Source organism: Falco naumanni, chromosome 11 (genome assembly GCF_017639655.2).
Source record: "Falco naumanni isolate bFalNau1 chromosome 11, bFalNau1.pat, whole genome shotgun sequence".
Classification (NCBI taxonomy): Eukaryota; Metazoa; Chordata; class Aves; order Falconiformes; family Falconidae; genus Falco; species Falco naumanni.
Window position 1 is genome coordinate 15,751,325 of NC_054064.1, and position 24,801 is coordinate 15,776,125.

At 40.0% G+C, this 24,801-nt stretch overlaps 1 protein-coding gene across 2 annotated transcripts; it reads left to right on the forward strand.

The window, feature by feature from the left end:
- Positions 1-78: 78 nt before the first annotated feature.
- ALG14 (ALG14 UDP-N-acetylglucosaminyltransferase subunit) lies at positions 79-23,175 on the forward strand. 2 transcript variants are annotated; one of them, XM_040610787.1, is made up of 4 exons: positions 79-609; positions 2,825-2,976; positions 7,759-7,885; positions 22,857-23,175. In XM_040610787.1, the coding sequence occupies exons 1-4, from the start codon at positions 105-107 to the stop codon at positions 23,018-23,020; spliced, it is 948 nt and encodes a 315-aa protein (XP_040466721.1). In that variant the 5' UTR covers positions 79-104; the 3' UTR covers positions 23,021-23,175. The 2 variants fall into 2 exon arrangements, with proteins under 2 accessions (XP_040466721.1, XP_040466719.1); XM_040610785.1 differs by having other exon boundaries at positions 84-609; positions 7,759-7,881; positions 22,790-23,175.
- Positions 23,176-24,801: the final 1,626 nt, after the last annotated feature.

Below are 24,801 nucleotides of genomic sequence, written 5' to 3' on the forward strand. Positions count from 1 at the left end.
GTTCCCACGGACAAAGGACAACTCTGCTCTCACACGCCAAACACAGGGGCACAGACGAAGCCTTTCCACATTTAGGAAGCGCCTCACACTTTATTACCGCTGACATGCACCGCGCACCCGAGGGCTGCCGCGCGGCCCCGCTCAGGCGGCGGCCTGCGCCTGCACCCGCGCCCGCTCCCGCCGAGAACAGGCCGCAGCGGCCCCCCAGCCCAACCCGCCGAGAACAGGCCGCAGCGGCACCCCAAACCGGCCCGGGCGAGCCCAACCCAACCTGGCCCGGGCCCGCCGCCGCCGCCCCGGCTCAGCCCAGCCACCGCCTGCCCCTCAGCGCCCGTCGCTCACGCTCGTACCGCGGACCCGGCCCGGCCCGCTCCCCTGAGGGAGCCGCAGGGAGGTTTGAGCCGCGCCGGCTGCCGTACGGGGGAGGCGCCACCGCCCGCCTCTGCGCGGGGCGGCGGGACGGCTCCGGCCGCGCCATGGAGCCCCTGCGGCTGGTCGCCCTCCTGCTCCTCTTCCTTCTCTTACTGCTCGTCCCCTTGGGGCTCCTGGCGAGGAGGCGCCACGGCCGGCGGACGCCTCCCCTCAGGCTTCTGGTGGTGGCCGGCTCCGGTGAGTGGGGTTGCTGCCGGCGGGAGCGGGCTCCGCGGCGGGCCCCGGGAACTACGGCTCCCGGCGTGCAGCGCGGAGCGAGGGCCCAGGCGGCCGAGGCGGCCGCGCCGGTGTGTGCCGGGAGCGGCGGCGGGCTGAGGGAGGCGGGCTGAGGGAGGCCTGCCCGCCGGCGGCCCTGTGACTGCGCCGCTCTGGCCGCGACGGCTGCTCCTGGACCCCACCCGCGCCGGGCCCAGCGCCCTCGGGGCCGCCGCCTGCCTTTGGGTTTTTTAGCTCTTGATTTGAGCAACTGTTAAGCTTCAATATTATTTGCGGCATTTTCCCCCTTATTTGTGCCTTACGATTTGGTTTCTGAACTTTTTCATCGGGCAGCACATGCGTTTCCCCGAAATCATTAACAAATACGTTGACTAAAACTGATGCAGGACAGCCCTGTGCAGCTGCTGGAACTTCTGACAGAAGGGGCTTGGCGGCGATTCAGGGCAAGGCGTTCCACAGATCGGGACCCCCCTTACGTGTGAGGTGTTTTGTAGTGATTTTACCCGAACCACGTTTCTGTGCTTTACTTACGAGAGCCTCACGTGAGTCTGACAGGCAGCACCGTTGTCCGAGTCACCCCCACACTAAGGGGACACACACGCGGTTTGCTACTCCTTGTTACCTCCCCAGAGCTGCAGAGCAATTAATTTGCCTCCCAGAATTAGACTACCTTGAAAATTTGCAGTTGACAAATCCAGGCAGGCTTTGATTTCATGACCTCAGTATCTCCGTAGTTTTTGTGCACTGGCTAATTGAGTGATAATCCCACGAGCTTTCTGCAATCAGAGTTTGACTGGCACTTTACTTCCGCCAGGGCTGGAAACGTGCTTGTTTTCCTTCAGTCCTTTGGAATCCAGTTTGTACATATTACAAAAATACATTCACTGAACATATGCTTACTGCATGAAATAATTCACAAGTCAGTTAAGATTCATATAACATTCGAGCCTATTTTTCAAGACTTCTTTGAAGTAGGAATCTCCTGCTCTTCTGTGAATACTCAGATGATTGCATTAAAATCTGTGAAACCTTCAAGAAACCATCACTCACAAGAAAATCCCTCCAAACACATTTGAAAAGTAGTGCACAGAATTCTGTAGAAAGGTGGCAAACTCGTGTCTAATGCAACATCGTTGCTCTTGCTGCTTGTCGGTTTGCCAGCTAAGAGTGCTTGATTTGTATAGCAAAGGTCTCTTAGGAGGCTAATGATGCTGGACAGCAGGAGGTAGAAGGAATACATTTTGTTTACTATTTCGGTCTTCAACTTCCAGCAGAGTGAAAAAGTAACACATCTAGTAAACGCTTATGCTCATACTTAGGGGTATGGTTTGATGTTGAGCCAATCCAGCCCAAAAGTTAAAAGATGAGCCAGCTCCACTTTACCTACGCACACCATCTTCCCTCTCCCCTCTTCCACCATTACAGGTATTCCTGTTCAGGAAATGCAACTGACAAAAAAAAAACCCAACAAAACCAAAACCAAAAACCACTCCCCAAAACCCCAGTAAGTACACCCTCCCCTTCTCTCCAGTTTAGAGCCAATTTAGCTACCTGAACAAAGTGACCTTGCAGTTAGAAGGTTGTCAGCACCTGTCCAAGGGCAGCGGTTAAAGCACTTGGCAGGAGCTGGACTGTTTCTTCTGTCAGCACTCAGCTTTTACACTGGCTAGCTGCAGAGCGAACTTGCTGCCTGCTTCATTTCAGTGTTTCTAGCTGGGATAGTGCAGCCCCTGCTCTTACAGGTTGTAGGACTGAACACTGGGCCAGTGGGAGTTAACGCTCCCGTGGTGCAGCTCTAGGCTGGATGCTGTTCAGCTTCATTTTGACTGTTGCACCATGGTATGGCTTTTGAGCATGGACTACAGTATAACTCTTTGCCTAGTCATTTTTGCGTCATGTACAGGATGTTAAACATAAATGTCCTTCTGTTTGATCCTGGTTCAATCCTATTTAACTGAAGAACTTCCATCAACATGGCTTCAGTGAGAGCTGAACCATCTCCATGTTACTTAAACAGTCTCAACCATCCTTTAACTGAATCCTCCGCTCTCAGAAGTGTGTTGCTGAAAATAGTAGTACTAAGAGGTCTTAAAAGGAAAAGGGACTGATTTAGCTGAAGAAACTGAAAGTTACAAAATCTTTCATATACTAACTGCATTTCATTTTGTTTTTACAGGTGGGCACACAACAGAAATCCTGAGGTTACTTAGCTGTTTGTCAGAGTCATACTCTCCTAGACATTATATTTTTGCAAACTCAGATAAGATGAGTGAAGCTAAAATACGTTCTTTTGAACAAAAAAGGGCTGAAACATTCCCCAATTCTCAGGTAACTTGTTAAATATGCTCTTGTAAGATAAAATTATCTTAACATGACATTCTAATTAAAGGCAATTTCGAAGTGATTCTTTAAAAGGGTATTTTTAAGATCAGCAGGTGCTTTTGATTTTCTAGGTATTGATAGTCACTTGCACTAAAGTTCAGCTAGAGGTGCTGTTCTGTCCATACTTGTTTTATGGTTCTAAAAGCGAACTAAATAAACACTATTGATTAATGTTGTGCTAGAAAGACACTGAAAATGCAGAGTAAATATACCTAAAAATAGCAAAAGCCATTGTTGCTACCAGTTTTCACTACCACCTTCCTTACTTTCTCTTAAAATGGTCTCTACCTCCTTTCAGTCCATTTAAAGCAATGAGGGAACATAATTGTAGTGAAAGTGACTGTACAAAGAAGACTATGTCTTGCTCAAGAAAAGCATGCATGCTGAAAATAAATCTCTCAATTTTTTGAACTAGTTAGCCATCAAAGTGTTAATTTTAGCTATAAAAATACTGGGGCAGAAGTATCGTGGGTTTTTTCCTTTTATTTTGGCATTTCTCTTGGTGCCATGTTGTTTTTTTTTTAAGAAATTATATGTAAAAGTATTTTATTTAAGGAAACCTTAATTGAAATTATATTATTTTTGTGTTCTAGACTGTGTTTTGATTGGATTTTAAAATTAAGCATTTAGTTACACATGTTTAGAAATTATGCAATACCTCTTGATATCAGATAGTTTTCTGGTTGATGACCGGAGCAAATGCTGAACTCCTAAAAATCATGGGGAAAAAAAACCCTGAAATTACCTTGTCTATCTTTTTATTAGATGTTTGCTTGCTTTGAGCTAGTCTGCTGTATGATTAACAGCCAGCGGTATGACTCTGGTGACTTAAAGTGTTACCTGATGTCCAGTTAAATCAGTAGAAAGATTATATTATTTTTCAGAAACTGGAATAAGTACAATGGAAATGAATGGTCTAACTACAAAAACCTTAGTCCTTTTGAGCAAGTAGTACAACACAATAATTATTTACATGGTATTGATTTCATATGGTGCGCTTCTGATATTTCTGTTGTCTTCAGAAGTGCTACTGGGACAAAAGATTTTAGGACTGTACCAATGATTTTCAGAAAAAAACCCTTTTAATGTAAAGCAGCTGCTGCTGAGGTGAGCAACAGGCTCACTTAGGAATGACATTTTTAAGTTTGCTTACCCCACTTCCCCATGGAAGATGAAGGTTCCTTGTCTACCACAAGCTGCTGAACCAAGTGGAGATGACTTTGTTTAAAGTTGAGCGTGCTATCTCTTCTCCCATTGTGCATCAAGAATGAAAGTTTAGTAAAGTGACTGGAGGTATTTGCTGTTCAGAGAAATCTTGTTTTTTAATTAGTCATTCACACAGTCATACTCACTTCTCTGAAAAATGTCCAACCCTAGATTATTAAATTTCTTAAAAATACGTATTTTGAGTATTAAAAGATTGTGCTATTTTCCACTAGTTTACTTAGTTTCACTAAGCAGCTTCCCTTCCATATCCCCTCCAACTCCTAAAAGATCAGGTAGCTGTATTTTCCTTCAACACTGAAAGTCAGAGGAACATTTTTGGCTGCATCCAAGGTTGCTGTCCAGATAACATTTTCCTTTGACCATTCTTTTTCCACTGAGCAAAAATATTTAGAGTGAAGGTGGAAGATAACTTTTGGAAAGTAAATGTCACATGCCTATAACATATATCTGCTAACTTTCATTGTGGTTTCAAGTAGTATGTGTTTTGGCACCGTGGATGCTGGAGATCATCAAACATTTAAAAATCATGTGTTAGTAGCTTCTTACAGCTTTGAATAAATTGAAAGAAAAAGTTTGAATGCTTCATCCTGTGGTCATTCCCTTTCTCTTCTCATCAGGAAAGTAAATTTTTCCAGAACTAAGGACTGGACAGAAGACATTACAATAGTGACCCAAGGTGAAATCAGTGTACTCATTTAACAAATTATAATGTAAACCCCCCCAAAATATTTCTTTTTGGTCTGTGGTCTAGCCCAGTTCTAAAAGCTACAGTATTCAGGGAGAAGGTAAGGAAGCCAGAATGAGCATCTTGCTTACAAGAAGCAAAATGCTGCACCTCTACCCACTAAGTCTTTTTGAGGGAAAAAGAGATATCCAAAATGCCTCCTACGAAAAGTGTCTGGTCCTGCTATTACTTGTCTTTTTGTTCTTTGTTGCCCCCAGCCTGTAACCACGGCTATTCTACATGGATGCCCTCAGAGCTGTTACTCAGGGAACATTCTGTGCTCAGCACAGAGAACCTGCTTCAGCTCCTGCCAACCTACTCTAGCAGCAGAAAGACAACTTAGATTTGTTGACTGAAGAACATGAATTCTTCACTGGATCTTTTACCCATATTTGTCATGTCCAAGATGAGCAACTGGATAAACTAACCTTCATGTAGTGCTCATCTGACCACACGTTCTTTTCCATTTTATGTTTCATGAGAGGTATCATGCTAAGAAACCTTGTTGCTCAATATAAAAAAAACCCACCTATGTAAACCCAGTTTCTTTGCAAGCATTGCAGTACATTCAGTTGAGCATATTATTGTAGTTCACAGCAGTGTCAGTTTTCCACCAACTTCTCCTGGCATGTTTGCAAAACAACAGCATTAACTAGGTAAAGGACTACATCACTGGTTTTGAAATTGCAGTACCCAGTCAACCATTATAGACTTCCCAGTTTGGAACATTTGTCTTCAAATAACAAAAAGATTTCTGACTCCACTAAAAATGTAAGGAAAAATAAATGCAACAATGTGACACCATAGAATATAGGGGAGCAATTTGTCTGCTTCTGATATCAGACATGTACTCTGCAGTTTTCCAGCAAAAGATACAGGAGATGCCTTTGTCTGGAATACTAGCAGTACTCCATCAGATGAAAGGCTGGGATTGCAAAAGTATCTGGCAGTGGCTTTTAAACAAACAAAAACCAGCAACAACAAAATCCAGTTTTGTTTCTCAGCCTAATATTTAAGAGTTAACATGTGGGCTGAAGTCCTAACGTATGACATAGCACTGATGTGCAGAGTTTCAAGCATGTTTTTTGAAGATTATAGATAAAATCAGTGTGATCTTTACTTGAATTCTGCAACTAAATTTCTACTTTAATACTGTTTGGGGTCCCTGCCAATTTTTGCTGAAATTGTTTTTTTAATGATGAAGAAAATTACATACAGTTTTTTGGGAAATACTGTTTAACACCGTTCTTACAGTGAAGGGAGCATCTGCATAGTTCCCCTGAAACCTGATCTGCCTAAAACCACCTTATCATACACTTATTCCTTGCAGGACCAAATACTATGCAAGGGTCTAAACTCCACTTACGGCATTTCTTTTTATCACCTGAACACTTCCAAAGCTTTAAGAAACAGAGGCAGTGATAACCAGAATCCTGTTGAATGGGGAGCGGAGGGCATGTTTTTTTCCATATTCTGTTATCAGACTAATGCAATCAGAGTTTCAACACCTGCAAATAAAACATAAAACAAACAGTTTGTAACATCTGTTAATGCTTTCCACTATCACAGCAATTAAAAAACCTTATCACAATGAAACAGGGTAATTTCAGTCAAGAAAATTAACTTAATATTCTGCATTTGCAAGTGTTGGGGCTTTTTTTATTCTTTCCACATTATTCAAGACTGATTTGTAATTTGTATTTACTGTACAGCTAGCTTTTGACAACGTAATCTTTCCTGGGCACACATCACCAGAGCTAAACTATGACAATTAGCAATGGTATATTTTAAGTAACTGGGGAATTTTCAGTATTTATAGTGATAATTAGGGTCTCTCACTCCTAATATGACTTCTTCCAGATTGGTAGTGATCTTCGGTCCTACGAAGCAATCTAAACAATATGTCAACATCAATGAACAGTGCACTGCAGCTATTATATTTGTCTTTCATTTAAACAATCAAAAATCAAAACTTCTGATGTAGCAGTAGTTCTTAGGTGTAGTTCCTCTGCATCAGTCATCTGCAAAGAGTACAAGAAACCTAACTGCAGTTAACTGCTTACAGTGTTCCAAGACAAAACACATGTGTTTTATTAATTTGATGCCTTTTACACACAGTGAATAAGCTCTACTTTTTCCTAGGGAAAGAACAAAGAAAATGATTTCTTACGCTTATTTTTTATTTAATGATAAGATGTTATTTCCTGTTTCTTTATGCAATTTTCTTGCATTTTGAATATGTGTTTTGCGTATCTTTCGAATACTCATTGAGTACTTGTTTAAAGGATAGTGATATTTGCTGTTACATTTTTAGTAGTGTGCACCGGACATTAACTGAGAAAAGTTGTTACATTTTGTGCAATGTAAATCCTCGAAGAATTTGAACAGGCAAGAGACAGAAGAGTATCACCGGGTTGGGGTTGTATCTAATCAGACCCAGACTTGTGTCTCGGTGGCCACGAGGTGGGGCGCTACGTTAACATACTGCGCGTGAAGCTGCTCTAGCCGAATTGTTTATTACGTTAGGAATGTTTTAAAGTAACGTGAGACGAGATTTAAAAAATAGATATACAGTTCTAGTATTACATTTTACTTTATTGCCAGGAGCGTTAAGCACGACACTAAACAAGGCATCTAAGAAAAGTTTTCATACCCAGACATTTCCAAGCTAGATTAAAAAAAAAAAAAAAGATGGCATAGACAGATCTAATAACTATAGAAGTAGCAACAACATTCTTTAAAAAAATAACAATTCAGCTTATCGTGCTTTCTTCCAGTTCACCCTTGATAGCATTCCCAGAAGCCGTGAGGTTAGACAATCTTGGACCTCCTCAGTGGTAACAACCCTGTACTCCATGCTTTACTCCCTTCATTTGACGTGCAAATGGAAACCAGATTTGGTAGGTAAAGTAAATTTTAACTTATTGAGAACTTGCTTATCTTCAATCATAAAAGCATTTGTAATATCGAGACATTGCATATGTATGCTAAGATTTATGGTTCTCAGAAAAAGTATTTTTGAATGTAAAATTAAAGCTGAAAGAGATATAGCAGCAATACACCAAGAAAGAAAGAACAGGTTGCACTGCTGGTGAATTAGAGCAGCATATACTAGTTTCCCCTCTCAAAGTTTGCAGGTAACATCAGAGAGCATGTCACTCCCTTGTTAATGGTGGTAGAGCTAGCAAAAACAAGGTTGCAGGTTCTTGATACTATCTCTTCAGGATTGCAACAGCACAAACTGTGCCTGAAAACCTGGTTGTCCTGTTGGCTGGACTTGCTCCTGAAATGGTATGACCGGTCTGGAACAGGCAGGTTCAGACCAGCAGAAAATACATACAAATTCAGTTCTTGTGCTTACCTGGACTTTTCAGCTACATGCATATTTATTTAGTCTTTGGCTGACTAGCATTAATTGCTTCAACAAAAAACATCACTGCTGAAATGGCAACGCCTCAGCACTTCAGTAACTTTTTCAAGCTGTTCACAAAACTGCACTCTCATGCTAATTACAATATTCCACAGGCTTAATCAAGTCAGAAGCATACAGGGCTGGCAGATTATAGAACTAAAATAGAGGGAGGCAATCAATAAAGTTTTGTGTTAATCCAAGACTCAAAAGGCAGTGCATTGGACTCCCAAGTTTAAGTTCTACTGTTGTTTAAGAGAAATTTTGGTTAAAGGTGGCTTTCTGCTAGAGTTGTTGCTATCTTAAGTAGTCAGTTATCCAAACCAGGTTTTTTAAAAAAGTATTATTTTAGCAAAGTTTCAAATTAATATGGTACAGGGTTTAAAATATTTTAATGAAACCTGTAAAAACTTGTGCAGTTTCAAGATATTTTTCATAATTTAGTAGCAGCATATATACACCCATAGAGGATCTTTGTAAGCAGACTTATTTTTTAGCTGTCACTGTGAAGTGTATGGCTAATTCTAAAGAGGCTCATATAGATTTGTGATGTTTTAAACGTTTAGAGAAGTTGGGAATAAATTTGATCTCATTGTTTTCAATAGTACCGGCAGTTCCTAACAGATCAAAAGTTACTTGCTGGAATTTTCAGAGCAGTTTAGTGAGCAGAACAACAGAGGTAGCTTTTTGCAGTTCTTGTTTGTCAAGCCTGTTCTGAAAACTGGAGATAAAGTTGGGCAGGAGGAAGAGATGGCTTACTATTCTTTTTACAGTGATTTTAATTTGAGAGGGGAAATAGCAGAGGGATGTTTACGTATGAAGTAGGCATCTTAAAACAAACATGGGTAACAAATTTCGGAATCACTTTGCTACACCACTGGTTTTAGTTAATGTTTTAGTTTGGGGTTTTTTTGGGGGGTGGGGTGTTTTTTTTACTTATTATTGCAAAAGTAATTGACTGGAAGATCTCACTGTGTAGCTTAATATATTACCAAAAGTGTCAACAGGGCACATCATAGAAGAGCAGGAAGTTACTAATCTAATTCCATGGTTTCTCTGTTTACAAGAAGAATTTAAAGTGACAGTGGGATTTACACATAGAATTATTAGAAATGGTGTTGGAGTTGATAAACTATGATAAACTGGTAAAAGCCTAATGCTTTTGAAAAACACTTGTCCTTGTAAAATGAAGGATACATTTTAGCAAGGCCCTTAAGCCCTTTATAGTGTTTAAGGGAACCACTGACTCAAAATGCTATCCAAAGAGTCATCCGTGACATGAGAAGGGCTTGAGGGGAGGGAGTTTCCAAGTGTTTTTTTGCCAGATACCATCATCAACCACAATAGCATCTGGTAACTGCCACTGGCAAAAGCACCTCTGGTGTTACGCCAAATCTTACACCACTTGAAAGCTGCTTGCATACTACTACTTGTATGCATATCTTAGTTTAAGGATTCTATAAAATATGGTAAGTCTGAGAGCTGTAAAGATTTTAAAACATTTATCAAAGTATAGTGATTCAGGGATTAAAATGCCTCAGATTGCCAGTGAAATGATTATATGTGGTATGTGAAGCAACTGGTAATATTTAATCACCTTTAGAAGAAAATGTTCACAGTGAATTGCAACTCCTCATACCCTTGGCAAAATGAAATGCTTAGTAGTTTAAAGAACTAAAGGATGGGACAAATCCTGGCATTTACAGGACTCATCTACAGCTTTTGGCATGGAAATCAACACCCGAGTTTAGAAACAAGCACAGTATTACATCATGCTGAGAGCTTCGTATTTTTAAACAGTGGAGCTCATGGGTACTGTACATTTTCAGTCTAGGCAACTATTTTTGTTTAACTGCAGGAGGAAAAGACAGCTTTTAATTGCTTCCAAGTCATTTGTATGTATGAGTGATTCCTAAATCCTTACACTCTATTTTAGGCGTGTCAGAAACATGTGCATGTTTGAAGGAATGACTGAAGTCCTCCAGACACCCAAAAGCTAGAGAAAAGCAGAAACGTTGCAGTTTTCAAGGAATGCAGAAGTACTACAAAGGGAGCCTGAAACCATTAGGTGCACAAAAGCAAGATTTGGAGCAGATAGGCTTAGGTTGGCATAACTAGCATATCTGTGGAGCCAAAATAGCTGTAATGGGGAAACAGAAAATATAACTGCACAGGAATTACTTTATATGTGCTTATTTACATGAGCACTGTGTCCCCTTTGTATCTCACACTGACGTTCTGGCAAAGCTTCTTAGTTTACTTTGCATGAGAAAGCGGTTCCATCTAACCCTTCCTCAAGACAGTGAGTTCAGAAAGAACTGAACAACTTCCAGGAGACCTTTGCTGTCTTGCGGGACTTGACCCACACTTGAAATGGGCCCCCAGAGAGTTTAAGAAATGTAAAAGTTAGCTTAGTTGTTCAGTTTGAGATCATCTTCAAGAGGCCCATTTCTGAGTTATGAACATCTGCACTCTGCTAAGTTAAGTCCCTTTAGATATATTAAGCCAAGTAACAGAATTAAGATGTCAGAAGTGATGATTCGTTTATGTTCCTATAGCCAAAAATTATAGGACTACAAGTGTCGGTGTTCTGCATGTATGCTGGGCAGTTTTTACGTGTCAACCTTAGATAGGCTTCCTATGCAGAAGCCTTGAATTCCAGGAAAGAAAGGTTTGTGCCAACACACACTGTCTACACCTTTCTTCCCCCAGAAGAGCTTTTAAAACCATTCATCAGCTGCAGCCAGGTTTAACATACAGTCATATCTTCAAAGACCGCAAATTCCTACCGTGAAAACAGGCAGCTGGTTAGAGAAGAGAGACTTTTATTGCCTTCATTGAGAGAAAAGCTGAGAAGAAACGTAAACCCAGAATGAGATGTTAGAAGATCTGCTCTCTAGGGAAAGATGAAAATTCTTCTTAGTTACAGAAAATTAGACAAGCTGCACAGAGATTTTTCCCAAAAACAGAGAAAATTACTGAATCTTACATAGATCATTTGATGTCTAAGAAGGAATAAACTAATGTTATGGCCTTCCTATAATATGGTTGAAGTCCGTCCACAGGTACAAGTTCAGAGGAAACCAGTCTTAAGTTCTCTTGCTGCTTACAGAACTATTGTCCTTGTCTCTGGGCCAGTTTATTAACTCTGAAGTCAGGTCTTCAGGTGATACAGCCCTTTTGCCAGATGTGATTATTCCGGTCATTCTGGCATAGCTGAAATTAAAACTGAAAAGAATTTATATGCGTGCACCACACAGCAGTAAGCTGTACAGAGATTGCATCCAGTCCTTGTTCTCAGCCATAGACAGGCTATGTAATTGGGTCAGCAATTTGCTCTCCTTTAATGTAATTACATTAAATTTCACCTAGAACTGTGCAGAAATACTATGTAAAGCTCCATTCATTAGTAGACTGTGCATCCTGGACCCTTAGGATGAGACTTTTTTTGCTTTTCTGGACAACATTCTCAGCAGTTGTTACTGCCTGAAATAAGCAGATACTTTCAGATCACTTCTATTTGGAAAAACCTGGGTTAAATCAGGCAAAGGCAGCAGTCCTTCCACATTAGGGCCTCCTTCCCGTGGGAAGTCTGTAGTAAGAAGTTTACATTTGCACAGCAAGTACAAGGTCTGCTGTCTCCCTCCCCGCCAGCGGTCAATTGAATGAGTCTCTCCTTTTTAAACTTTCTTCTAGAAGCCTGAAACCTCCACAGCTCATTATGCTTCTAGCACTCTACCAATTCTTTTATGACTGCACATCCCATCACACATGCCTGTTCCCCTGGCTGGTTAAATTCACTACAAGCTTCTGGAGTTGTTACAGAAGTGTTCACACAGTAAGCAATATGAAAGGAGATCATTATTTCATTTAGCTAAGATTTTCCATTCTTTGTGCCCTGCCTAAAATGTCTTAAGTTCATAGCACTTTAACAAATTACTATGACGAATAGTAAGTTACTGTCCTTATATATCACTGTTCTTATTAGAACTTTGTGGAAAGCTACAAAATCTGGGTGGTAGCGTTTTTTCTCTATTCACTTCATAACAAGTGAACTTTGTATAATGCAGTATTGAGACTAGCTAGTGCATTCTTTTGTACACTGAATCTTTCCCCACTATTCATAATTCTTCTGAACCAGATTGACAATATGTCTGATGTACTATTGTTCTTCTAGGATCAAAACAGTCAAAATAAGGAAGAATAAGAACATCAGAATAAGACCTTCAGTGACACAAATCATATAGTCTAAAAAGAAAACAAAGTTAACCCATCAAAATTTGTGTTTAACTTCTCAGTGTTAATGAAAATACGAGTCTTATCCCTCCTCTACCTTGTGCGCTGTGTACAGCTACCCTGCAGCCACCGCTGAGCACAGATAAACATGTAAAGCTATTCAAAGCAGTCAGTTTTGAGCTAGGTTGTAGCTCTGCTCTTTCTGTGACCGCCAGTTAGACATGCTTATAGACACCACGTTTCAGACAGAAGATGGAAGTAGCAGTAAAGATGAACTGACAGCTTAGATTGAAGCAGAGTCTATACTAAAGACTGGTCAGTCTTAACTCGTCAGCTATCAGGTTCATTATGAACCTAATGGAACACCCTGGTCACACTTCCATGTATGTTATAAAGCATGGATTCAAGTAAACGGTCTTGCTGAATGTGACCACTGAAGCAGGCCACTGGGAAGCAGGCCACTGGTATGCAGATACAGACTGCTAACACCTCTAAGTTTTGCGTTGTGAAGACATTTCAGGCAGGTATTTGATGCAGATTCTTGCTATACCAGCTGCAGTGATTAGGCAATAGCCTCAAAGATGTTTGTATACGTATAAAAATATCAGTTCTAGCTAACTTAAAATGCCACTTTCAAGTTCTAGTAAAATGAATGCTTGACTAATGCAACACACATTGAGATTTGCAATTAAAGGCTCATTTTAGGCCATTATTAGTAATATGTTTGATTATATTCATCAGTCTTTGGATGTAATTTCTCCTTTCCTTTTGAGTAGAAGCAGGTTGCTATAATAAGCAGTAGTCTTTGATATCAGGAGGTGAAATAAGCCCTTATTTTTAAGTAGGGTCTGTACGGTTAGATGGTATTTCTCGTGGTGCTCTGACCAAGAGACTTTGGTCAGGTTCAGACTCAGCCAAGGTGACATTTAGAACAAGAACACGTAGTTAAGGACTTAGTTTATTCTCCAGCCTGCATCTGCCTTGGCAATCTTATAGTTTTTTAACCAGCCTTCTATCTATCTCCCACAGTTTCTCACAAGATTCACTGCTGCCACTGTTTCTTGACACAAGCCTCTGGCAGAGGTCATGATGTTTGGTTGGTCCCACTGACAGTCTGGGTGTTAGTTTAATGTTTTAATAACCAACACTAATGTTCCCACAGACTTGGGCATTAGTACTACTTTCACACCTGTCATTTATTAGTATTTTCCATTCATTGGTTCTATGTTTCTCATTTTACATTTGGCAGTTAGGCTGGGGAGTATGCTGATGGAAACTACCACTCCAAAGACCTTTTAATCCCACTGATGGACCTTTCACCTGAAATAGAGACAGCTAAGTAGTGTGCCTAAGGTTAGCTTCATACTGAAAAAAAAAAAAGCCAAGCCTGCAGTGTTTCTTTATGCGTCCAAATCTAGATTCTCAGACTTTCCTTACTGAACTATTGCCTAACTTCTGAGGTTCTTAATGGCCCCAGTTATCTGCCTATTCATCAGTAAAGCCCCTAGGCGTACCCAGAAACAGACCTGAGCTGTTTAAGTCTTTACAGCGTCAGATAGCCACATGCATAGCTGAACTCCTGAGCTCTGCTGAGATCCAGAAACTAGTAGCTTCCCTCACTATGCATGTGGGTTCAGATCCAGATCACATCAGCTGGACTTCTTTTCTTTTCTTTTGCCCCTGAGGACACTGGGCTGGTAACTTTGGTTCAGGCCACTAAGTGCCTAGAAGGCAGAAATGACAACACCTGGTGCTGTTACCATTAAATCCTGTTGTTAGATCTAGTTCCTAGTGGTTTTGTAGAAGCTCTCCTTTTCTCCCATAGAAAAATCCACTAGGTAGGATTTTTGTCTCCCTCTCTCCAAGCTTTTATAAAGTGCGAGCTATGGAAACGAGGGGGTTGGTCATGCTTCCCAATATAATTCATCCTACGATGAAAATAATACTCAGGGGAAAAAACAGTGCATGTCAGAAACCCAACTGCACAGTATGCTAATTTAAGTCCTTTCTCTTCTACTTCCCTCTTCCCCATGCTGGCATTTACCTAACCAGGATAAATAAGATCCATGATCGGCCTGTAAGACCACACATGCCTCTGCTTGTTTTGAAGAGCATCTCACCTACTGTGTGTATTGTATAACAACAATGGGAACCGTACCAACAAGATACAGACGTGGACTAGAAAGGTTTTCATGGCAATGCTACAAAGCTATAGCTGCTGACCAGCCTGAACACAAGCTGTTCCTATAGAACGCCGTAGCTATCTTTTTGCACCCCAGATGATTCAACTGATTTAGACAGTAGAAGATAAAAGTGTACCCAGGGATAATTCAGTTCTACTTGATTGTCTGATTTACATCAAACTACACATCTAGATTATTTTGTCCTAGCCTGCATTCCACAGGTAAGTTCAAACAGCAAATAGGCTGTGAAGTTTTAGCTCGTTTAATGTACAGGTTGTGGAGGGAAGCGAACTGGATAAGATCTTAATTCTTCAAAAAGAAGATCTTTAAGTAGTAGGTAGCTTAATGACCTTTATATTGTTCAAACAGTACCTGAAATTCTTCTTTCTCCCCATCAATAACAATAATAAAGAATTGTTGGAAAAGGTTCCTAATTTTTTATTAAAAAAAAAAACACCTTAAAAAATATTAACAAGTCTAACGTAGTTTTGCTTGAGGTTCAAAACTTGAATTTTCAGACATGCTAAAGAGCTAGACTAGCAAGAAGAGCTTTAATAAGAACGCTCCCTCCCACACACTTAGTATTTGAGTTAAGGATAAATCCCTTTCTGTTGTAAATTCTCAGAATTGTCTTGTTTTTCTGATTACTAAATAAATTTATATTCCGTAAAAGAGATCTTGTTTCTGTCATAACTGCAGTACCTCTGTGTAGAGGAGCAATGTATTTCTTGATACTTTTTACAGTTATCTCATTTAAGAAAAAGTAACAGTTTTTCTGTTCACCATCCAGGTGAACTAAAGTTGCCGTCAGAGTTACTAGCAGAAATTGATTCTTAATAAATAGGGCCTGCTATATCTGAACGTATTAAAAAAATAATTATAGTCAAAAGAAAATAGCACATACATTTTATCTTATTCTCAGAATATGCTACTGACTCAAAATGCATGCTAATAAAAGCAATACTCTCCATACCTGGAGATCTTCACTGAGAAGGACATACAGGAATTTTGATGCATCCCTTGTGAGGAGTAAGCTATTGTTTTCCTGGTGTTAAAGTAAGAAATACCAACGTGAGAGAAAGTAAATACTTTGCCCCAAATCTCATGATAAGTCCACAGCACAGCTGTGAGTACAGCCCAGGTTTCTTGACTCTCCAAGCTTGCATCTTGGTCACGAGCTCATCAGGTAAATCTAGTTCCAGTTAAAATTTGAGGTATCTGTTCACTGATGGGTTTGTTAATTTAATTTCACAGTTAGAGCATCTCCAATATTAAGAAAGCAGGTCCCACAACTGCAGGGCTGTAATGCCTGCAGTTGTGTTTCCCACAGGCTCAGGGGCTGTTCGGGAAACACTGAGTAGCCGGTGAAACCTGGGCCTTGTGAATCACGGGGCAGGAACGGGAACAGCTGAGGCTGAGAAGCCAGACTACAGCTGCCTTTTCAGGTAGCACTCCGTACTTCTGCAGGTGAAGGAAAAAAATGTTCGGCTGGATTCTTCACCTCACAGGGCATTAGTATGAAGTTTTCAAAACAGTAACATGATACTAAAAACAAGCAAGGGCTGATGAGCTCATGAGATACTGTAATTTACATAGCAGAATACAAATGAATTCATTGCAGATTCTCTTGTGCCACAGAAACAAACAACCTCCCCCCAGCAAAACAAAAAAACACACAAACAAAAACATTGGTTATTCCACTCTGAAAGCATAAAAGGCAGTAAACTCCTGAAACATCAAAACCCCTAGCACCTACCTGGTGAACGCAGGAGTCCAAAACTAGCCCCGACATAAAAAGGAGTACAGTGGGGTTTTTTTAGTTTTCCTTTCAGTGTCCAAGGACCTCTACTCAGCTTTCACTAAATGTGACTGCTTAGTTTCCCTGTCACTGGAGTCATTCTGTATCCATTTCCCTTGTTTCTGAAAGATCCTTCAGGTTATTTTTTGGTCAGATTTGTAGTTTCACGAAGGAGGCTTTCTTTGAGTCAAGACCATGTCTTTTACACCCTTTTAGTTTTCTGTATTTGTATGTTAATGAACTGCATTTATTGTTACTCCTGATACCTTTGTGAAAGGCTTATTATTTTTGTCCACCATTATTTCTAGCATTTCTTAAAAGCTGATTTTTGTAAGGTTTCCATGTATTGTAACTTGCTATGGCACTTCAGGTTTGGGTTTTTTTGTGTTTGTTTTGGGGTTTTGTGTGTGTTTGGTTTGGCATTTTTTTGTTATACAAGTCCAGCTACCAACAACGCAGCATTTCGGTATCTGTCCTCAACTAAGAACACACAATGAAAACAAAAATATAACACACATAGACTAACAATCCCTTTAGCTGCTTTCTCCAGTTGGTGCATTTCCTTTCTGACCTTCAAAGACTCATTCTAACGCCAGAATTCACTTTGCCTAGGAAGGTGGAAACCTGTCAAACTGTCCACATCAAGGAGCATTCTGCTGAAAATACCTTTGGCTGAGGAGTTTTGTCACATCTGTAGATGGTGTAAATTTTTCATCAGAGCCAAGTGAGATTGGTTTCTGCTCCTCCTTTTTCTTGATAGAGGAATTAAGGGATTTGTTTTGGGGTTTTTTTGTTTATGAATGAAGTCTTATTTGCAAACAGGCAAGCTTTGTTCTCAGGTCCCTTCTTAGGGAGCATGGCAATATGGCTATGTTTTAAAACTCCTTTTTCTTCCTGATGTGAACTTCTTTTTGGTCATAGTTCAAACTGGTTTCCCACTTCCTCTCTTTGATATTTTGTCATTTTCTAATCCCCTTTTCCCTTACCTTCCTTAAAATATCAGGAATGGCTGTTCAAATTTCCTTGGCTTTTCTTTTTTTTTGTCTCCAGCTGTTAAATAGCCATTGAAACAAAGTACTTATCAACAAAAGCTGAGTTTTAGCAGTCCAGCAAAAACACACACACAAAAAATTATTAATAAATTACTGCTTTAGGCCCACAGCTTTTCCTCAATAAGCAGAAAATAGCTAATTGTTTGGAGTTTTTTCCTACATTGTTAAAAAAGTAGGTCTGTTTACTTGCTTGGGTGTACAAAGATCATGCTGCTAGCCCAGCTTGGGTCAGTTCTGTATCATTGCACTCACCTTTGCCTCTTTTAGTAGTTTTCTATCACCACGATTCTATTCCCTTATCTCCATTTACTTAACACTGTGGGGAAAGGAACATTACCAAGACTAAGGAGGCCCGAGCAATGTCCTAAACGTGCTCCAGGAGGTTACTCCATAGCTGGCAAACAGCACAGTCTTCAGCTCACATATGTGTATCATCCTGCAGGAGCAAGTAGCCTTCCCTCCCACAAGTCCACCCAGCCCCAGAAAGCTGGGCAGTTTTTCTACTCTTGTCCAGGTGGCAAAGGGCAATCTCTGTGGAAGTCATTAAGGAGAACAGCAGGTGTTCACAGTTTCTTATGCAAAGCAAATCTCACATTAGTTTTCCATTTTCTTCTAAGTTTAAGGGGACTTATGTTGTCCTCCCTTTGACTGTTGTAACTTGTTCAGTAAAGATGTACAGCAAATGTATATTTATATATTTATGAGAAAAACTGCAAGCTTTCTGCTTTACTCATATTTGTTTTAACCACTGGCCTGACATTTAATCCCAGTGAAGCTGTGAGCTATGCTTTCAGTGTCTTAGCTGGTAAATGTCACTCTGCTACAGTGCTGCATTCACCAACACTAAAGCAGCTTTTATCAGCAGTGATGCCATGTGCCAGTGTTCCCAGTGTGCCAGACTGCTGGCTTAGCTTGTTTTCTTTCAACGACTGTATAAAATATCTGAAACAGAAAGGCAAGAACTATTCTGGTTTTATATTAAAGTGATTAATATGAAATTAGATTTATCAAGAGAGTTGCTAAGTATAAGTGTCGTATTCTGATCCTTTACTTTTAAACCTCCATGAATATACAGATTGATTAGTTTATTGTACTGTTTAAAAGTCTAGTTACATTTAATTGCTGGAGGATTTTAGTATGTAGGATTTAGTTTATAGGCCTGTGAAGCCAGGCAGCCAGTGAGCCAATATAACAGTTAGCTGGACATTTCTTGCATTAGAGGTGAACGTAAATGGTGTAGGGAGACCTGTAGCACTGGCTTCTGGAATGATCCCTTACAGTTTGTTGGCAGCAAAGTCAGATAGTCCAGTGACCAAGAAAGTCCTTAGGCAGTTGCAGCTCAAGAGGTCACAAAGGTGACACAAAAATTGTCTCCAAACCTCACCAAGCAAGGCTGAACCAAATAAACTAGAGATCCTCAGCGAGACCTCGTGCAATGCAAATATTCTACAGGCAGTCTTGTAGCTAAAGTAAACAGATATTGGGAAACACTTACCCTGAATAGCCTGTGACCTTGTAGAGGCCCTGGTCCCTTCTTGCCCAATAGATGCCTGCTTCTTCTCCACAGCATACTAATGATTGCCACTGGATTCCCTGAGAGATGTTTGTATTCTGCTGGAGGGGAAAAACAAAAGCCTTGGTCTTTTCAAGGTGGAAGACATCAATCATTCTCCAAAATTTACTTCTGAACAATGTTTTGAAATTCACTAGTAGGACAGCTCATCTTCTCTTACATGTTTAAGGAAGGCTGTAGATGATTCAGTTCCTTTCCACCATCAACAGCTTTGAATACTGTCAGCAGCAGGACAGCAGCATTTCTAGCTTAAAGATTCCACAATGATTCCTCTTAGTAATGTGCATACTTGTTTTCTCAGAAGTTGACTGTATGATGTTAGATTCCAAGCAAAAGGAATACTGGTCTCCATTCCTGCTGACAGTGTGAGAGGGAGTAAGTAAGGACTGGTCAGACCAGATTTTTGGAGGGGAATTGCCACTCCAACACATGAGCAGCTGCACCAGTCCTAGGTACAACATGTCTCCAGACACGTACTGAAGGTTAACTGAAGGTTAATTTTTAATGATCAGAAAGATTGATTAATAGTTCTGACTTACAGATCACGACCCCAAATTCAGATAGGTATCTCTTTGTCTGTTGGCTTCAGCAGGTTTGTACCAGAGTCTCTTTCAGGGGACAATTCCTAAACTCAAGGATTTTAGAGCAAGAACATCTATAGGCAGATGAGTATTTTATGGGAATTTTGCATACAGAGATCCTGCAGAACCACATCTCCTTTGTCCTGTTTGAACCAATATGTGTGGAAGGGGAAAGAGCAGAGGACGTGAGTTACGATCATGGTTTTTTTTAGAGATGCCTAGTCCATAATTTTCCTGATCCTTTTTCCCCGCATGCAAGTATTTTTCCGTTAATCAAAAGGCATCTGAAAAGCAGCTTACAAGTTATAAGAAAGCAATAGAAGGTATAAACTGAGTGCATTATATTAAAACCTGGATATAGTAAAGGTAGTTTATCATGATTTTAATTTTGATTATCGCTTTTCTGTTTTGCACTTCAGCAAAGTAATAACAGCAACTCAGTGTGGCCTTTAAAGCTACACATAGATTCACAAATAGACCCATTTACTACTATTTCATTTCATGATCTTTTAGTTTGGAATTCATTCTAGCATTTACCTTTGTGAGTGCATCTAAACACAAGAATACCAAAAAGACTGGAGCTTCTAGCCAAGTTTAATAGAGGGGGGAAGCACGATGAAGCATATGGCACAGTGGCTTGATAAAGACCATGATTGTAATAATTCAGCTTTTTATAAAACCTGTTCTACAGTTCCCAACTTCTGGGCTAAGGAGAATGTTAGGATGCCTACCTGACCTAAATCATGTCTGCAACTGGTATTTTTTCATGTCAGACTGCGGAAAGTAAGAGACCAAAGTGAAACTCTCTACTTGCTTTAGACGACTGGATTGAGCTTACGTAGTGGAGGGAGTCTACGAGAGCGCAGAGCCAGTACAAGTCCAGAAGGAAGACAGGTGGAAGGGCGCCTGGGAATAGGAATGCAGAGGGAGATGAATACCGGAGATCACAAAGAAAACCAGGGAAGAGAGGAGACATCTGAGGGCTGGGTAGAGCACAGAGAAACATCAAAATGAAAGACACTGAAGAAAGGACAGGGGAGATTAATGCAACAGAAAAAGGGCTTGGGAAGCAATGAAGATCAGACAATATTTGTACTCTAGGTAGCTCTACTAAAGGAAAAAGAAAGTGGATTTTCTGTTTAGCAATGGTGCACATTTTTATCTGTTTGCTTAAAGCTGAATATTGAATCTAAAATCAGTAGTCAGACTGAATACTCAGCTCACAGAAAAAAAAGGTAGTAAATAACTTTTTTGGTCTGTTTTCGTGTTTCTTATGTATCGGTCTGAAACAGACCAGATTCCGTATCAGGGACCCTGGTGGGTTTTGCCTGCAAACACAGGAGAATGCTCCAAGTTGTTTCGTATGTTTACACCACAGTAACAAATGTTACTACAAATAGAGATACCTAAACATGCCTTAACTGAAATATCGGTAGCCATGTACCAGTAGCACAATCAACATCAGTGCAAATTCATCAAACTTGTCAAGAAATAGGGCAAAATGCATGGTTTAGTTCACAGGTATGGAAACGTTTCTTTGAAATAAGAAAAGGCAGCGTGTGTGGTTATATCCTTGCTTGCCATGTATAAATGTATAAAAACCAGATCTTCCTTCTCAGCAAGTTGTATAGTATGTTTTAAAGTCCCAGCATGGATTTATTTGCAATCAGGTTCAGCAGGTTTGAAACAATAGTATATTACTCTGATTTCAAAAATATAGTATGCAAAGTTGAAGTGTTCAGCTTCTTTGCCTTTTAGCTAAATAATTGCTAATATAAAAGAATTACACTTTTGCAGTTTTCTTATACAAGTATTTGTTGCTGTTGATAACCTAAAATTTCAAAATTAAACCAGTATACAGCCTGTTGCTTATAAGGGACTTCTAAGAAAAAGTCAGTAATTCTTGCATGAATAAATAGTTAAATTAAGATCAACAATAAAATCAGAACAATTTTGCATACAGTATTACATTCTGTTGATTCTGATAAGAAAACCCTGCATCACGGTCATCACATCCCCAAGCTAGATTTCTGGCATCATCTTAAAGGCAAAGGAAAGTATAGGTGATAGTTTGGAACTCAGTAGCATCAAAACTGCTGCTGCTTTTGACCGAGGCAAGGTGCTGTTAGTCAGTTCATCAGTGGGATCTTGCCACAAAGCAGGGAAAGAAACACTCTGAAATGATTGCTACGGCCCTGAAACAGAAACTAGTATTTTTCTTTCCCCCCACCAATATATCTTTCAGGTACTGCTGTATTTGGAGTTAAGACATGTGAGTTTATAGAATATAGGGCCATGATTTTATAAAAGAACTCTTTATTTCCATATAATCCCCAGCTGTGCAGAAAAGTGCTGATTCCACGGTAGTAGTTAAATTTACTAAGAAACATCTTGCCTGAAACCAATTTTGATGCCTAAGTAGAGTGCCTAATGTACCCTGCTAGATTCTGATGAAGGTCCTAATTCATCAGCACATTTTTGCTGAACTCTTCAGTGTTTTGCTGACTTAAGCCAAAGTTCAAGAGGTTTATAACTGGATCCCAGGTTTAGTAAGCCTAATTAAACTTCTTTGGCCTTATTATGCCTTAATCTGTGCAGAGATCTCATGATTGAGACGCAAAGCTGTGACTGAGGTTGAAAGCTGGTTTAGTTACATAGCCACAAGTCAGGGAGTTCTTCCTTCGTAGAAATTAACTGTGCCCTTTCAGAGCTCTTTTCCTCTTCCTTGACACGTAAAGAAAGATTATCTTTTTTGGCAGCTACTTTGAAATAATTCCTTTTGTTTGTGCTGTTCCCCCCCCACCCCACCCCCTGCCACCCTTTTTTTTTTTCATATTCACTTGCCTCTTCTGTTTTATAAAATATCTTTGGAAATATTTTTTTAATGTAATATTATATGAATGTGTGCACTTTTAATTCTTCACCATATGAAAAAAACTCATGCTTTACTTGTGTAAAATGTTTCATCTCTTTTAGATATTGTGCAATGGACCAGGAACATGTGTTCCTGTCTGTATATCTGCTCTTCTTCTTGGGCTTCTAGGAATGAAGAGAGCAATCATTGTGTATGTAGAGAGCATCTGCCGTGTGGAAACTTTATCCCTGTCTGGAAAGATTCTGTACTACTTTTCGGATTATTTCATCGTTCAGTGGCCTGATCTAAAGGAAAAATATCCCAAGTCAATATATCTTGGTCGAATAGTGTAACAACAGAAGACAAGCTTTACCTAAAATAAACTCTGCAAGCTCCTCACTGAAGAAATGCATTCATGTAGCAATTTATTTTCAAAGATTCCTGTTAAGAAATTAGGCTGGTACTGGAAAAGGAAACAATAATAAAGATATCTCTACATTTAAGCACATTTTTGTGTAGTTGTATTTATTGCCGTCATGCAGGTCTGTTTCACCAATACCTCATAATGGCCTTAAGTCTATGCTGTCTGTTTTCATCTAGTTTTCCTGCTATGTGAATGGCAATTTTTGTCTACAAATAAATATTGGAATTTGTATGAATGTAACATTTCCTGTAAGGAAACTTTGTGTAGTTTTCTAAATTGTAAGAAACAAAGTCTTGTTCTAGCACAACAGACTTTATTTCCTGTATGCTAGCAGTGAAGTCCCTTGTGAATCCTTAGAGTATAAAGGAAACAGTTATGTTAAGTTGGCTTCATGACAGTTTGTACTCTGCAGTCTTCCAAAACCCCCAAAGCATTAAACCAGTATCATCTTTCCTCTAGGCTTGTCAAAGCTGTCCTTATAATCTGTAGTGCACCTTTTGAAAATTGTTGCTCGCTTAAGATAAATAAAAAGGTGATCAGTGTCAATGCTACAGGCACAGTACTTAGAAGTACTTTCTTCAAAGCTTACGTGCAAACATCCTTAGCAGATTTACATCATGAAGAGCAAACTGCCACTTGGGAAAAATGAACTGGTTCAGGCTCTGAAATATAGAAAAAAAACCCCAGTGTTACTATCAGCAATAGGTGAAAGAACAGAGTTTCCCTCTTTTCCTGATCCAGTGAATTTGACTTTCATTATATCCTGTTTTCTTACTTTAAGCACCTTACTTTCAGCAGTACAATATGCACTTAAGATTTTGTCATGGAAAGTGGTATTCTGTACATCGGAACAACTGTTAAAAGGCATTTTGTTGGAGCTAAGTGTGTGAAAGTCTACTTCAGTGTTTCACATTCATCTGGCAAGATGTAATCCTGCACACTGTTCCACCTATAAAGCAATGTAAACACATCTGTCATCTGTACACACGCAGAGCTATGTGTCTGGCTACAGAAACACATACAAAGAAAAAAGCTTGAAGAGATGTAGAAACACTCGACAGACTGCACAGCCTTATTCTGGTGGAACCAACAGCTCCTCACGCTGCCGCAGGAGGAGACTCACGCTCTGCAGCCTTTGCCTCAGCATCAGATGTCAAAACGTTGCAGCAGCTATTCTGGTAGGGAACAGAAAGAGTGGTTCCTGCTGTTGGGAAACAAGGGTCTAGAGGAATAGTCTGCTTTATGCAGAAAATCATTAGAAATCATCAGAAAATGTTATGCTACTGTCATGACGTCGTGAGGCCCTCTGGGAAAGGCAGCCATCATGGTTATAACCTGTCCAACAGGCTTAATAATCCTCAGCATAAGCAGAGTCCCTTGATGTGGTCACATGTGAGTTCAGAACAGAAAGTTTTTGTGGTTTTTAACCTTGATTAGTCTGACATGAAAGAATAGTTAATAGGTTAAGACTATGTGAGGACTCTGTGTAGTACGTACTCATCAGGTCCTTGAAAATGACCTGGCTGAAGTAAATCTGATGTGTTCAAGGGCTTTTTTTCCTTGACCTGGGGTGAGGACTGTCTTATCAGGACTTTCTGCACAGTTGCAGATAGTTTGGTAAATTGGAGATACAATGGACTTTATTATGACTAATGGTAGTTTATTTTAGATTAGTGCTCTCTGCGCTGAATTTTGCTTTCTGTTTTTCAA

What these genes read in the sequence shown, in the direction of transcription:
- ALG14 (XM_040610785.1), top strand. Translation starts at nt 105, where the DNA reads ATGCACCGCGCACCCGAGGGCTGCCGCGCGGCCCCGCTCAGGCGGCGG. An exon ending in TCTGGTGGTGGCCGGCTCCG is followed by an intron (nt 610 to 2,824) that starts GTGAGTGGGGTT and finishes TTGTTTTTACAG; the next exon opens with GTGGGCACACAACAGAAATC. An exon ending in AAACATTCCCCAATTCTCAG is followed by an intron (nt 2,977 to 7,758) that starts GTAACTTGTTAA and finishes GCTTTCTTCCAG; the next exon opens with TTCACCCTTGATAGCATTCC.